Below are 15,291 nucleotides of genomic sequence, written 5' to 3'. Positions count from 1 at the left end.
GAATCCATACTATGGGATTTTCCTCACTTTGGAGAGACTTATTTCCTGTTGAGTCTACATAAGAAAAGAAGGAACATTTCCCCAATGCAGGCGATTCGACTGGATCTCCAGCGACAGAAGCTCTGCTGAGTACACGTTCAACAACGTCTGTGAAATTAATGGGGAGTGATGTCATCCATAGACTTACTATGGGGCTTCCGATGTGTCCTCTGCACCCACCCACAGCGAAGCCGCGGCTAACAGCTCAGCATGAGATCGGAGCTTCCGCCGCTGGAGATCGGGTCGGACCGCCTACAGAAAAGGTATGTATACTGATTTTTTTTCTTTACAGGGCTAGATAGGTTAGTGTTTGAATATTGTTGGCTATAGATGCAGGGATTTTAGTTTTAGCATGGACTTTCACTTTAAGACCAGCGATTAGAGCAGGAATTGTAGCTGCATTTCCTTCTGCAGCTCTCAGTGGATAGGTGCAGCCACTGGTCTTGTTCACTATGACAGGTCGCCTACAGCCACAGCCACACAAAGCACATCCAGCAGCAATCACCACAGGTAATCGCTGGCTGTGCAGAGAGCAGAGAATAGCTGCAGTCATTGGCGACCTGTCATTCTAGTGAATGGGGCCGGCGGCTGCACCTATCCACGGAGAGCCGCAGACGGAACTGCCACTACAATATGCACAGGCCCTATTCACCGGAGTGAATGTAGCCTGAAGCCTCATACACACAATTGGATTGTTCACCAAAAAAATTTTGTAAGAAGGGCGTTGGCCCAAACTTGTCTTGCATACACACGGCCACACAATTGTTGGCCAACAATTACGAACGTAGTGACGTACTACATTGTTTTTCAGCTCTTTAACGCCACCCTTTGGACTCCTGCTAATTTTCATGTTAGTAGAAGTTTGGTGAGTGTTGATTTGCGCTTTTCAGTTAGTTTCTGAACGCCCGTTCGTCAACCAGCCATGTTGCGGAATCAGGAGGAGATAACGTGTTATTTATTAAATAATAATTTGATTTGGTATATTTTCTATATTTTTGGATGCATAGAATGCACTTTTTGGTTATGTTCTATTGGTAGATATCATGTCTAATTTTATTTGTTTTCTTTTTTTAATGCACAATAAAAAAATTGTGGAGAATAATACTTGGCTACGTGTTTTACTTCAAATGACATTGGGAGTAGGCAGTTACATTTTAAAAAAATACAATGTAAAATTGACAAGGGACACCAACATAGTTGTATCTTTGATCTTAAAAACTAGGGATAATGGTGTTGAGGTAACTTACTCAAATATATAAAAAAAAAAAAAAAAAAAAAAAAAAAAAAAAAAAAAAAAGGAAAGCATAATAAATATTATTCTTGATATCACTAGAAAAAAAAAGCCTTTAAAAATGACTTTGCAATAACTCCATCAGTATCACCAGAAAGCAGCTTCATTATTATCCCATTAAACATGAAGAGATTTGTGCGCTGCATTTGGAGATTTCATAATTTGCCACGTCATGAATGTTAATTCTCCATTAGGAACGCTAGTTTATAAGACCGACCACTTCTGGCTCGTCCTTGCTTCCGAGCATGCGTGTTTGTACTTTGGACTTTTGTCTGACGGACTTGTGTACACACGCTCGGAAAATCTGACAACAGACATTTGTCCTCAGAAAATTTTAAAACCTGCTAGCCAACATTTGTTTGCGGAAATCCGACATTTGTCCGATGGAGCATACAAACAGTCGGATTTACCGCCAACAGCCTGTCATCGAAACATTTCCTGTCGGAAAGTCCAATCGTCTGTACAGGGCTCAAAATACAATACAATATCTTTCCACCTGGCTCCTCCCTCAATTATATATTTGTTTTTCAAAGGCTTTCAGACCTTTTTGTGTTTTTTTTTTTTTTTCCCTTTCTGACTTAGGCCCGGTTCACAATAGTGCGCACCGCAATCGCAGAATAGTTCACACCGAAATCTGCGAACCGCTGGGGGTGTTATTGTAAATTTATTGACACCTCCAGATCGGTTTGCAGTGCAAACTGTAAAATGGTGCAGGAATCGGATCACATAGGTGTGAACCCCCTTGCGATCTGATACCAGTGCGGACCAAAAAAAAACAAGGGTCCTGCACCATTTTGGTGCGAATGCGATTTCAGTCAGTTTGTATGGCTGAAATAGCATTGCAGACATCGCATGTGATGTATCCAGCAATGCGGTGTGAATCACATGCAATGTCTGGCATCGCACAAGTGTGAACCGGGCCTTAGGTGTGACTGATGTAGCGCCCCCTAAAGCCTTCTAGAACGTCCATGTCGCACATCCCAGGAAGCAGGGTTTCTGGCCAGACTCTACCTGTGCACAAACGTACCCAAGGCCTCTGCCAGGTCTTCTGGAACTTGCAGAGGTCTGCAGCAGTTTGGCCTACCTAGTTCCCAGATAGCAGTGTTGTATGCGCAGGTGTGCCTCAGATCACTTCTCAAAGACTGCTGCGCATACGCAAGACATTTAAAAGATGGCCACAGGGATGACAAAATTACTGGGATTGAATTTTCTCTGTAATGGGTGAAGGGATCCTCCTAGTCCAAAATAAAAAAAAAATGTTGACTGTAAACACACTCTAAGCTCCATGGGATAGTACGGGGATCACATATGCTGGCTCACGAACAGTGTCCATGGCCGCACATAGGCTTCCATATGTAATATAAAGAACGTGTGAACGAAGAGCATTACAGGACTGCGCTAACAGATCAAAGCGCTCACACAATAACACTGCCAAAAAGTTATTTCCGAACCACGCCATATCCCCATTCCTAGCCCAGCGTGTTACCGCGCCGAATATTCACAAGAGCACGCTACACACAATGCTGTGCCACCAGCACACATTCACTCACCTAGACTCCCTGCCCATCGTTGTACCTAGCCTTCGCCTGAGCTCTCTCCGTCCTTACACACTGGGCGACCAGGAAAAACTAGCGGGCCTCACAACAGGAACACTGCTAGCAATCGTTGTACAGCGCCACCTTGCGTCTGGAGGATAAAACAGCAGACAATTCTCCAGAAGGGTTGAGTTAAGCAGGTTTACGTCAAACTCAGTCGACCGTGTACGCTCAGTTGTACGTAGTACAAATATGTATGCAAGAAAAACTGATCAGGGCTTGTGCACAATTCCAGCTTTCTGTGGCGCATTTTTGCAAGTGCATTTAGGCCTGGTTCACACCTGTGCATTTTTAGTGTATTTTGCAGATTTGCACTGCAGTCCATTTAAAGAGGAAGTAAACCCTGATGAGTTTTACTTCCCCTTTTTTTCCCCTGCAAATTAAAAGCACCCATTATGTGCCACTTACCCCGCTTGTGGCCGCATCCATTTTCACCCCTCTGGCTTTGTGAGTTGTGTGACGTCACTCCCATGCATGCACGCATAGGGTTGCCACATCATCCCTTTAATCCAGGACACACAATAATTACACTGGTTCTGTGGCTGATTAAGGTGGGAATTAAACTCACTTGGTGCCTTACCTGCATTAAATCAGCTTAAGAACCTGTTTAATTAATATGTGTTCTGGATTAAAGGGATGATGTGGCAATCCTATGCACGCGGGAGGCGTCATGCACGGCACTTGCTTGTGAAGAAATAGCACAGAGGTCCGTTTCTTCACAGCGCATGCGCCGATGACATCATCGGCGCTATAAGGTAAACATCTCTTAAACGGCACACGTTTAAGAGATATTTACATTACCTATAGGTAACCCTTATTATAGGCTTACCTATAGGTACAACTTCCGCATTGGGGGTATACAACTACTTTAACATGGTTTCCTATGGAACAAGTTCTGTAGTGCAAAAAGCACTAAAAATGCATAGGTGTGAACCAGGCCTTAGACACCAGGATGGTTTGCAAACCCTCCTAGATGCCTTTCTTCCAGGCAGCAGCATTTTGGCAGAAAAAGCGATTGACACTTGTAAACCCATGTAACACATTTATGCGCGTCAAGCGCTTGAGTGTCAATTAATTTCCTTGGCCAGAATAATTATTTATTCTGGTCATTGAAATTAATTAACGTTCATGTGCCTAGCGCTTAAATGCGTTTATACGCATTTAGGTGCATTAAGCATTTTCTGCCAAAACTCCGCTGCTCCTAGATAAGGATGAGCTCCGGCGTGTTCACACAGCCCACGTGCAGAGCCCGCCAGGAAGTCGGCACTGCTCTGAGCTAATCACAGGCAGTGAGACATTGTCCCAATGCGCGGCTGCAGAGATCGTGAAATGTCTCACTGCCTGTACTTAGCACAGCGCAGTGCCGACTTCCTGGCAGGCTCTGCACGTGGCCTGTGCAAACACGCCGGAGCTCATCCTTACTCTTAGACACACTGGCTGTGGGTTTTTCTTCTGCCTCTAAACTCTTCGAATAGCCTATTCGTGCATGGACATATAGGCTAACATGCAGGGGCATTTAGAGGCAGAAAAAAAAATTGCCCAAATCCCTTAGGAGCAGCAGAAAAAACATTCATTCACATTGCAACGCATGAGTTAAGGCATGCGCGTTATTATTATTATACAGGATTTATACAACCCCTGGCAAAAATTATGGAATCACCAGTCCCTGAGGATGTTCCTTCAGTTGTTTATTGTTGTAGAAAAAAAGCAGATCACAGACATGGCCAATAACTAAAGGCATTTACAATGGCAACTTTCTGGCTTTAAGAAACACTAAAAGAAATCAAGATTAATAATTGTGGTGGCCAGTAACAGTTAGATTTATAGAACAAGCACAGGGAATAAATTATGGAATCACTCAATTCTGAGGAAAAAATTATGGAATCACCCTGTAAATTTTCATTACAAACACTAACACCTGCATCAGATTAAATCTGCTTGTTAGTATGTAGGTAAAGAGGGTAAATCATCACGCAGTGTTGCACAAGATGTTGGTTGTTCACAGTCGGCTGTGTCTAAAACATGGACCAAATACAAACAACGTGGGAAGGTGGTTAAAGGCAAGCATACTGGTAGACCAAGGAAGACATCAAAGCGTCAAGACAGAAAACTTAAAGCAATATGCCTTGAAAACAGAAAATGTACAACAAAACAAATGAGGAACAAATGGGAGGAAACTGGAGTCAATATCTGTGACCGAACTGTAAGAAACCACCTAAAGGAAATGGGATTTACATACAGAAAAGCTAAAAGAAAGCCGTCTCTAACACCTAAACACAAAAAAACAAGGTTACAATGGGCTAAGGAAAAGCAATCGTGGACTGTGGATGATTGGATGAAAGTCATATTCAGTGATGAATCTCGCATCTGCATTGGGCAAGGTGATGATGCTGGAACTTTTGTTTGGTGCCGTTCCAATGAGATTTATGCAGACGACTGTCTGAAGAAAACATGCAAATTTCCACAGTCAATTATGATATGAGGCTGCATGTCAGGTAAAGGCACTGGGGAGATGGCTTCCATTAAATCTTCAATAAATGCACAGGTTTACATTGAAATTTTGGACACTTTTCTTATCACATCTATTGAAAGGATGTTTAGGGATGATGAAATCATTTATCAAGATGATAATGCATCTTGCCATAGAGCAAAAACTGTGAAAAAAATTCCTTGAAGAAAGACACATAAGGTCAATGTCATGGCCTGCAAACAGTCCGGATCTCAATCCAATTGAAAATCTGTGGTGGAAGTTAAAGAAAATGGTCCATGACAAGGCTCCAACCTGCAAAGATGATTTGGCAACAGCAATCAGAGAAGGCTGGAGCCAGATTGATGAAGAGTACTGTTTATCACTCATTAAGTCAATGCCTCAGAGACTGCAAGCAGTTATAAAAGCCAGAGGTGGTGCAACAAAGTACTAGTGATGTGTTGGAATGTTATTTTGTTTGTTTGTTTTTCATGATTCCATAATTTTTTCCTCAGAGTTGAGTGATTCCATAATTTATTCCCTGTGCTTCTTCTATAAATCTAACTGTTACTGGCCACCACAATTATTTTTCTTGATTTCTTTTAGTGTTTCTTAAAGCCAGAAAGTTGCCATTTGAAATGCCTTTAGTTTTTGACCATGTCTGTGATCTGCTTTTTTTTCTACAACAATAAAATACTGAAGGAACATCCTCAGGGACTGGTGATTCCATAATTTTTGCCAGGGGTTGTATATCGCCATCAGTTTACATAGTGCTTCACAACTTGAGGAATATATTGTGGTACATTGTGTTTTTCATAAAGTGCTGTAATGCGCCACGTGCATTTAAGTGTGTTGCATTTGCTTTTGTTTTTTTTGCTTTGTTTCCCGATATGCCTTGCAGTGTGTTGTTTTTATGTGCGTTTGTGCACATGTGCATGTATTTGAACGTGTTGCATTACGCTGAAAAGAAGTAGTGCATTTTGCACTTCTTTTCAGCACTGGGCCAATGCAACACAATGCTCTGAGAATGCGCTCACAAAAGCACTCCAGCGCATCTGGTGTGAATTAACCCTATAAGGCTCGGTTCACACCGGGGCAGCTTCAAAGTCGCCCGACTCTGAAGCCTCCCCATACAGTGTGACTTCAGCACGACTTGAAAATGACTTCTGTAATAGAAGTCAATCCAAGCCGCTCCGAAGTCGCCCCAAGTAGTGCAGGAACCCTTTTCTAAGTCAGAGCGACTTGAGTCGCTCTGATTAGAACGGTTCCATTGCACTGAATGGAGCGCAACTTGTCAGGCGGCTAAGTCGTCTGACATGTGAACCGAGGCTTAGGCTCCATTCACACTAGCGCGTTTTTTGATGCATTTTGCATTTTGCAGAAATGCATGGGAATTTTTTAACATGGGTTCCTATGGAACATGTTCACATCAATGCTTTTTTGTATCTCTGCGTTTTTGGAAAGGGTCGGGGACTTTTTTTCATGCAAAAAGCAGCGTTTTGCATGTAATGGATTTCAATGGACAAGCATCAAAAACGCAAGTGCACCGTTTTTGCAGCGTTTTTGCAGCGTTTTTGGTGCGTTTTTGGTGCGTTTTTGCCGTTTTTTTTTTTGTAATTTTTTTTTAAGACTGTAAAAAAAAAAGAAAAAAAAAAAAAAACGCAAAACGCAAATCGCGGCAAAAACGCAGCAAAAACGCCGCAAAAACGCTACAAAAACGCTGCTCAAAAACGTGCCAAGCATGAAAAAAAAACCTCCAAAAACGCTCAAAAGCAACATGCATAGGTGTGAATCGAGCGCAAAAACGCTACAAAAACGCTGCTCAAAAACGTGGCAAGCATGAAAAAAAAACCTCCAAAAACGCTCAAAAGCAACATGAGCGTTTTTGGAGGTTTTTTTTTCATGCTTGCCACGTTTTTGAGCAGCGTTTTTGTAGCGTTTTTGCGGCGTTTTTGCCGCGTTTTGCGTTTTGCGTTTTTTTTTTTTTTTCATTTTTTTTTACAGTCTTAAAAAAAAATTACAAAAAAATAAAAATAAAAAAAAACAAAAAAAAAAACGGCAAAAACGCTGCAAAAACGCTGCAAAAACGGTGCACTTGCGTTTTTGATGCTTGTCCATTGAAATCCATTACATGCAAAACGCTGCTTTTTGCATGAAAAAAAGTCCCCGACCCTTTCCAAAAACGCAGAGATACAAAAAAGCATTGATGTGAACATGTTCCATAGGAACCCATGTTAAAAAATTCCCATGCATTTCTGCAAAATGCATCAAAAAACGCGCTAGTGTGAATGGAGCCTAAGGGTCAGCCTTCCTCACAGGCGGAGCGCTTTTTTTTTTTTTTTTTTTTTTTTTTTTTTGGGTCCGGCGGTCGATTGATAATGGATCTACGGATCTACTTCGGGGACATTTTTTTTTTTTTTTTAATAAAGGAAGTGTCAAAAACTGGCTCATGTCTTTAGAAAAGGGGGGGGGGGGGTGCTGCGCTATCCAAAAAGAATGGCTGCTACAAGTAACAATATGAAGTACTGTAGAAGTGTAGGTGGGGGGCTGCTGCCAGCCTCAATGATATAAAGCAGGACAGTGGTACAAGCCACTATAGATAAATCTCAACTTAATACACCTGCTAATGCCCAATTGGGTAGTGAAAACACAATCTATGTGCAAAATCCTGCAATAAATAAATCCTAGCTTTAAATGTTCAATAAGAAATTCAATAGGTGTACTCCTGTGCAAATATAAATAAACAAATAAATAAATTGATGCGTGTGCAAAATCCAGCAATACATTAAACAAAAAATACCAATAAAATAGATGATGCAAAGAAACTAGCAATAAAATAAATTATGCAAAAAACAAATCAATGTGCAAACACAGTCATATAAAAAGTTTCCTGTGTAGACGTGCAAAAACGCATAGAAGGTGCATAGTGATATGTGACATAAATAATCCAATAAAATCACAAAGTGTCACAACAGTAAATGATCCAATATGGTCTGGAAATAAGGAAGATCCAGATAACATGCAACTGTGTGCATAAGTGAAAAAACAAAATGCAGTGTGGTAATGTCCTCTTAAAGGCAATACAAAAGTCCAATGTGCTCAAACCAAATGAAGTGAAGTGCCTGAAATAAGACAAATGTGTATCCTCTTCGTGCGTAAATAACACTAAAGTAAGCAGTGGCCCCTTACCTAGCAGTAGTGGGTAAAACCGCAGAGAAGTAAATACAGGTGGCAGTTGTCTTTACTTGGGGTCCTGGACCAGCGCGGGTCCTGCCTCTGTCTCCGTGCCTCAGTATAGGTGAAACCGATAATAATGAATAAGTATCTTCCTTATTTCCAGACCATATTGGATCATTTACTGTTGTGACACTTTGTGATTTTATTGGATTATTTATGTCACATATCACTATGCACCTTCTATGCGTTTTTGCACGTCTACACAGGAAACTTTTTATATGACTGTGTTTGCACATTGATTTGTTTTTTGCATAATTTATTTTATTGCTAGTTTCTTTGCCTCATCTATTTTATTGGTATTTTTTGTTTAATGTATTGCTGGATTTTGCACACGCATCAATTTATTTATTTATTTATTTATATTTGCACAGGAGTACACTTATTGAATTTCTTATTACACATTCAAAGCTAGGATTTATTTATTGCAGGATTTTGCACATAGATTGTGTTTTCACTTCCCAAGTGGGCATTAGCACGTGTATTAAGTTGAGATTTATCTATAGTGGCTTGTACCACTCTCCTACTTTATATCAATCGACCGCCGGACCCAAAAAAAGAAATCTGTTCATACTTTTATCTTTTTATTTCTCCATCACGGTAGCGCAGGAATATCCCACACTACATTTCTGGCTCATGTCTTTATTCATTTTTGACACTTTTTTTGGTGAATGAGTAGGGGTAAAATGTACCCTATACTCATTCACATAGGAAGGGGGCCGGGATCTGGGGGCAATTGCTTGCAGCCGGGACAATCAATTTAAGTATCTTTTTTTTTTTTTTTTTTTTTTTTAGAAATATCAGTTTTGCTGCAGCAGGTTTTATACACTGTACTTATGCGCCACTTTAAAGGCAGACTATGGAGACCCCCCAGGCACTATATTTAAAGGAATTTTTCTTAAAGTGGATGTAAACCCTAACATATATCCAGTGAAGTGAACAGCCTCAGATGGTACACAGAGATGAAACAAATCTCCCTACATAAGTTTTACATGCAAATCTGCTCTCTTCATCTTTATATACTGTTTAGAAAGTGGACATCATGTTAGGAGATTTTCTCTTCCTGGTTAACACTACAGTGAAGCCTGGGCATACAGCCAAGACAGCTGATTGGAGGAAAGGCACATACCCCCTTCTTCATGGGTAGATACTTTCAGCTCTGTTCCTTGTATTATTCAGCTCTGTGCTAATCTTTTTAAAGCATCCTCCCCAACACAAAACTCCGGCTGCTTTTATCATATGTGACGGAGAACTTGCCAGGAGTTATCAGGCTGATACCAGAGGAACGGGGGAGGAGACAGCTACGAGACATGCTTTGAAGAGAGATAACAAAACACTGCAGATATATGTGCCCAGCTCAAACTTTATGAATCGGGTTTACATCCACTTTAAGCATCATTTAAATCACTGCTCCTTTAACCGCTTGCCGACCAGCGCAGACCGATATACTCCGGCAGAATGGCGCCAGTGGGCAAAAGGGTGTACAGGTACGTCCCCTTTAAGAAGCAGTGCTGTGGGTGCATGCCCGCCGCGGTCTCCGTGACTGTGACCGCGCGTCCCGCGGACTCGATGTCCGCTGGATGCCCGCGATCGTGTCACAGAGAGGTAGAACGGGGAGATGCTTTTGTAAAAAAAGCCTTTCCCCGTTCTGCCTAGTGACAGGACAGAGAGCACTGCTCTCTGTCATCGAGAGCAGTGATCGCTGTCATGTGAGGTGTAGCCCCTCCCCCCCACAGTTAGAATCGCTCCCTAGGACACACTTAACTCCTTCACCGCCCCCTAGTGGTTAATCCCTTCACTGCCAGTGCCATTTACATAGTAATCAATGCATTTTTATAGCACTGATCGCTGTATAAATGACAATGGTCCCAAAAGTGTGTCAAAAGTGTCCGATCTGTCCACCATAATGTTGCAGTCCCGATAAAAATCGCAGATCGCCGCCATTAGTAATAAAAAAAAAATAAAAATAAAAATGCCATAAAACTATCCCCTATTTTGTAGACGCTATAAATTTTGCGCAAACCAATCAATATACGCTTATTGCGATTTTTTTTTTACCAAAAATATGTAGAAGAATGCATATCAGCCTAAACTGAGAAAAAAAAATAGTTTTTTTATATCTTTTTGGGGGATATTCATTATTGCAAAAAGTTAAAAATATTGCGTTTTTTTTAAAACTGTCGCACTTTTTTGTTTATAACGCAAAAAATAAAAACCGCAGAGGCGATCAAATACCACCAAAAGAAAGCTCTATTTGTGGGAAAAAAAGGACGTCAATTTTGTTTGGGTACTACTTCGCACGACCGCGCAATTGTCAGTTAAAGCGACGCAGTGCCGAATCGCAAAAAGTGCTCTGGTCAGGAAGGAGGTAAATTCTTCTTGGGCTGAAGCCGTTAAAAACGATATTTAAAAAAAAAAATTTGCATTGATAGTATCAAAAATGAAAAAATAGTAAAAAAAATGAAAAAAGAAAACGCCAAAATGTAAAAAAAAAAGTGGGGTCCCCCCAATAAATCTATACCAGACCCTGAGGTCTGGTACAGATTTTAAAAGGAACTCCCACTTCAAAATTAAAAAAAGGAAAAGGATGAGTGAGCGCCCCCCCGCCTCCTGAACCATACCAGGCCATATGCCCTCAACATGGGGGGGTTCTTGTGATATCACCGACCCAGCATGCACCAGTCGGTGACATCACAAGGGGCGAGGTCACCAGGTGATGTCACTCGGTGGCCCGGCCCCTACCTATTTAAGAACTGTCAGACAGAGGAGCAGGCATTGGGCGGTCAGCCTTCCTCGCAGACAGAGCGTTTTCTTTTTTCTTTTTTTCGGCTCCAGGGGTTGTCATGATTGATAATGGATTTACATTGGGGAACATTGTTTTTTTATTTTTATTTATTTATTTTTTTTAATAAAGGAATTGTCAAAAACTGTCTCGTGTCTTTATTTATTTTTGACACCTTTTTTGGTGAATGGGTAGGGGTACAATGTACCCCTACTCATTCACATAGGGGGTTGGGATTTGGGGTCCCCCTCATTAAAGGGGGCTTCCAAATTCCGATAAGCCCCCTACCTGCAGACCCCCACAACCACCAGCCAGGGTTGTGGGGAATAGGCCCTTGTCTCCATCAACATGAGGACAAGGTGCTTCAGGGTGAGGGGGCAGAGCCCCTCCTCTCCAAAGCACCCCCCTCCCATGTTGAGAGCATGGTATGGTTCAGGAGGGGGGGCACTCGCTCCTTAACAGCCTATTGACTGTGCGCTCGCAGGTGAACATCACGCCAATGTGTTCGGTGAACATGGCGATGTTCGGGCCGAACGTATGCTCAGCCTAAACTGTTCTACCATCCCTATTTATGGGGCTCTGACTTGGTTTAGTGTGGCAATGGCACTATCAAGCAGTGTGTGAGTGTGGTGGACCGTATCTGTGTCTGCATCTCATGGTGGTGCGCTCCAAGCTCAGAAATGGCACCTGTGCATGCGTGCCCCGCTGGCCAATGGCAAACCTCAGGGAGTGAAGCAGCCATTTGGATACTAAATATAAACTGCCCTACTAAGATGACTGTGCTTTTCTGCCTTTTCTGTGCTCCCGCCAGAATTGGGTTTATCCTTGCCTCAGGAATTAAGTCTACAGCGAAGCACTCTTTTCTTTATTTGCTGCATTGTAAAATTCCCATGCTTTGCTGAGTTTGCTGATTTTTTCTCTCACTGGTTCTTGTTCTTCTAGAATGCAAATGCCAACCCCAGATAAAGACCAGCGATTGCCGAGGAGGTAAAGGAGTGCGCCGTTGTTGGTTTCCTATGCTTGTCTGCATTTTCTCCCAATTTAATATCTGGAAAATTTTTTTTCTTTGGCCAGCTTGTTTAGCTCAAGACGTCACTCTCCTAGCTCAGTATAAATAGAAAGCATGCTAGGAGAGAGCATAGTTCCCATTTCAGGGACAGTAGACATCATGAGTTCCAGGGACAGTAGACATCATAAGGTCCAGGGACAGACACTCTTACTGACATTCAAAACATTGTAATTCCCCCTCAGGATATATGGAAGCGTATCACCATCAGCAGCCCATGACAGGAGTGTGCTGGGTGTGTCCCAAGGTGGCAATTCCAGGCATTATTTTCATTTGATTGATAGTTAACCCTATTTGCATACAATCAATTAACCACTTGCTTACTGGGCACTTATAACCCCTTCCTGACCAGGCCAATTTTCAGCTTTCAACACTGTCAGACTTTGAATGACAACTGCTTGGTGTCATGGCCAGGATACATAAAAAAATTCATAATTCATGAAACACTCAGCCAAGGAGTCGTCATTTCAGGAGAACGCCCCCCCAACAGAAAATGTTGATTAAATCACCCTCTCCAAGTTAAGGTCAATATACAAACATTATGTTGAAGCAGAGTGAACATGAACAATGGTGCCACTTGACACGAAACCAACTGACAATGGTCAAACTAGTGTTTTGAAATCCAGATAGCAGAGTCTTTGATTAAAGGAAAGCCAGGGTAAATAACCCTATTGTTTCAAAGGGTGAGATCGTCTCCTTAGAAAGAACCCAGTGTTGACTCAGCTTTTCCCCAGACAATGGCAGAAGACACCCGGTTAATTTTGCACCAGAAAGAAACCAGTCACAAGTTGAAACAGAACTAAAAGCATATGTATATTGATATGGATATATGATATGTTAAATTACAATGTTGCAACGCATTTTGTAAGAATCAATGTGTACTGTAGTCATCCATGTATTTGACAAGGATTTGGCACCAGTCTGTTATGGTTAAAAGGTGATTTTTTTTAATTCCATAAATCTCTGTCAATCTTAATATATTCGGTTAGGTAGAGATTTCTTATAGCCAGCAAGGTGCACGAGATGGGGACAGAAAAAGGCCAACAATCGCCATATTATATTAACATGAAACATGTTAAAACACATTTCATAATAACACTAGACATCATATTCTGATTACACCTTTACCATGATCACAGATGGGCGGGTGAGAATCAGGACAGTTACCTCCCATATTTGGAACCAACCAATCACGAGATGGTAAACATGAAGTTAGGGAGGTAACCATCCAAGAATTTGCACTATACAAAAGGGGAGACACAGAGGGGAAAGGGGAGACAGATGATGAGGAGGGGAGGACCACAGACCCACACGCTGACATACACCCTCTGGACAAACACAAATTTGATAATAGGCGACCACTCCTCATCTCGTTGGACTGCTAGGACGAATCGAATATACATCCTTTTATTTAAACAGTGGTGAGATACTGACCATAGAATTATTGATAATATTTTCTCTTCCCAAAATCATAGGAATTGTATCTTACTGTATAACTTGTATCTTATCCAATACTGTGTGAAGGGAAAATTATAGGAATCGTATTTTACTGTTTACATTTTATCTTATCCAATACTGTGTGAAGGGTAGTTTAGTATTTAATAATTGTCCCACGTTATTGGCCTTGTGTGTTGAAGCCGCTTGTGGGTGAAATCAAGATCAACCTGTTTACAACAAATTTGGCTACTGTGGTCCCAGGGAAATATTTTATCGCCCCATTCAATCTGGTAGCTCTGTTAAATTAATATTATCTTCAAATTGATAATATCTATCTGTTTACTCCGCAAGACATACTTTGTATTCCTTCCGGCCGGAGAAATTCAGAGGATTGTTTTTCCGAGCGACAGGAGATATTGTGTTTTTGAACTTAAGGCACGATTGCCGCAGTTTTTTTTAACATTGTCATTTGGGCTACCCTTAGGTTATTTATCAAATATTAAGGAAAATAGTTTTATTGCCGTGTTGATGTCTTTGATAGTGTCTATGAAATATTAATCACCAGAAATCCCGGTTCTATATGAAATTGTATAATTTTTACTTGTAAATTAATAAAAATGATTTACTTATTAATCCCATTGGGAGATATTTATACGTTGGTAAGAATTCCCCATAGATTAACAAACTCAGGAAATTATTGTGGTATGTTACTGATTGTCTGTCTGAACAAAGTTCACATTTTTACCGTAAGGTTGGAGGCACTGTGCAAAACACTAAGATCTTAATAATTCAAATTCCCCATATGTGTTATGAGGATTCCATACCACACTCACAACAGCGGTCATGCAACATTGTACCCAAATTAAATTTGTATATTTTTTTCACACAGAGCTTTTTTTTGATGGTATTTAATCACCACTGGGGTTTTTTATTTTTTGCTAAACAAACAAAAAAAAGACCGAAAATTTTGAAAAAAAAATTTCTTTTTCACTGATGGGCACTTCACTGATGGGCACTTTTTCTTCACACTGACGGTGTGAAGAAAAAATAAACTGGAAACCGGCTTCTGTTTACTTCTGTGATCAGCTGTGATTGGCTGAAGCTGATCACATGGTAAAGGGCCTGCTGTGATTGGCCCTTTACCCTGCTGTTATGTTCCTCATGCTATGATCATCCGGGCGGCGGCTTTCCTCTCTCTTCCCCTCCAATTGTTGGGAGAACGGCTCCCATACAACTCGCCTGCTGGCGGTGCCTACCCCTCTGCTCCCAGGCAGCCCTTCCTCGCCAGCCCTCAAAATCCACTCGCACAATGCGAGCAGGCGAGTGGAATTTTTGAGGGCTGTTCTATATCATAATAATAAAATTCCCTTCATATCTCAT

The 15,291-nt window shown here is 41.3% G+C and overlaps 1 protein-coding gene across 1 annotated transcript in view; it reads right to left on the bottom strand.

The window, feature by feature from the left end:
* DDX46 (DEAD-box helicase 46) overlaps nt 1–3,037 on the bottom strand; it is a 380,459-nt gene extending 377,422 nt beyond the window's left edge. Inside the window, exon 1 of the mRNA XM_073620805.1 lies at nt 2,881–3,037. Coding sequence (XP_073476906.1) covers nt 2,881–2,897 — 17 coding nt within the window. The 5' untranslated portion in view covers nt 2,898–3,037. The remainder of the gene's footprint in view (nt 1–2,880) is intronic.
* Nucleotides 3,038–15,291: the final 12,254 nt, after the last annotated feature.

This window comes from Aquarana catesbeiana, linkage group LG03, assembly GCF_042186555.1.
Source record: "Aquarana catesbeiana isolate 2022-GZ linkage group LG03, ASM4218655v1, whole genome shotgun sequence".
Classification (NCBI taxonomy): domain Eukaryota; kingdom Metazoa; phylum Chordata; class Amphibia; order Anura; family Ranidae; genus Aquarana; species Aquarana catesbeiana.
Note: the sequence above shows the minus strand (reverse complement) of the source record. Positions and strands in the feature narration are given on the sequence as shown.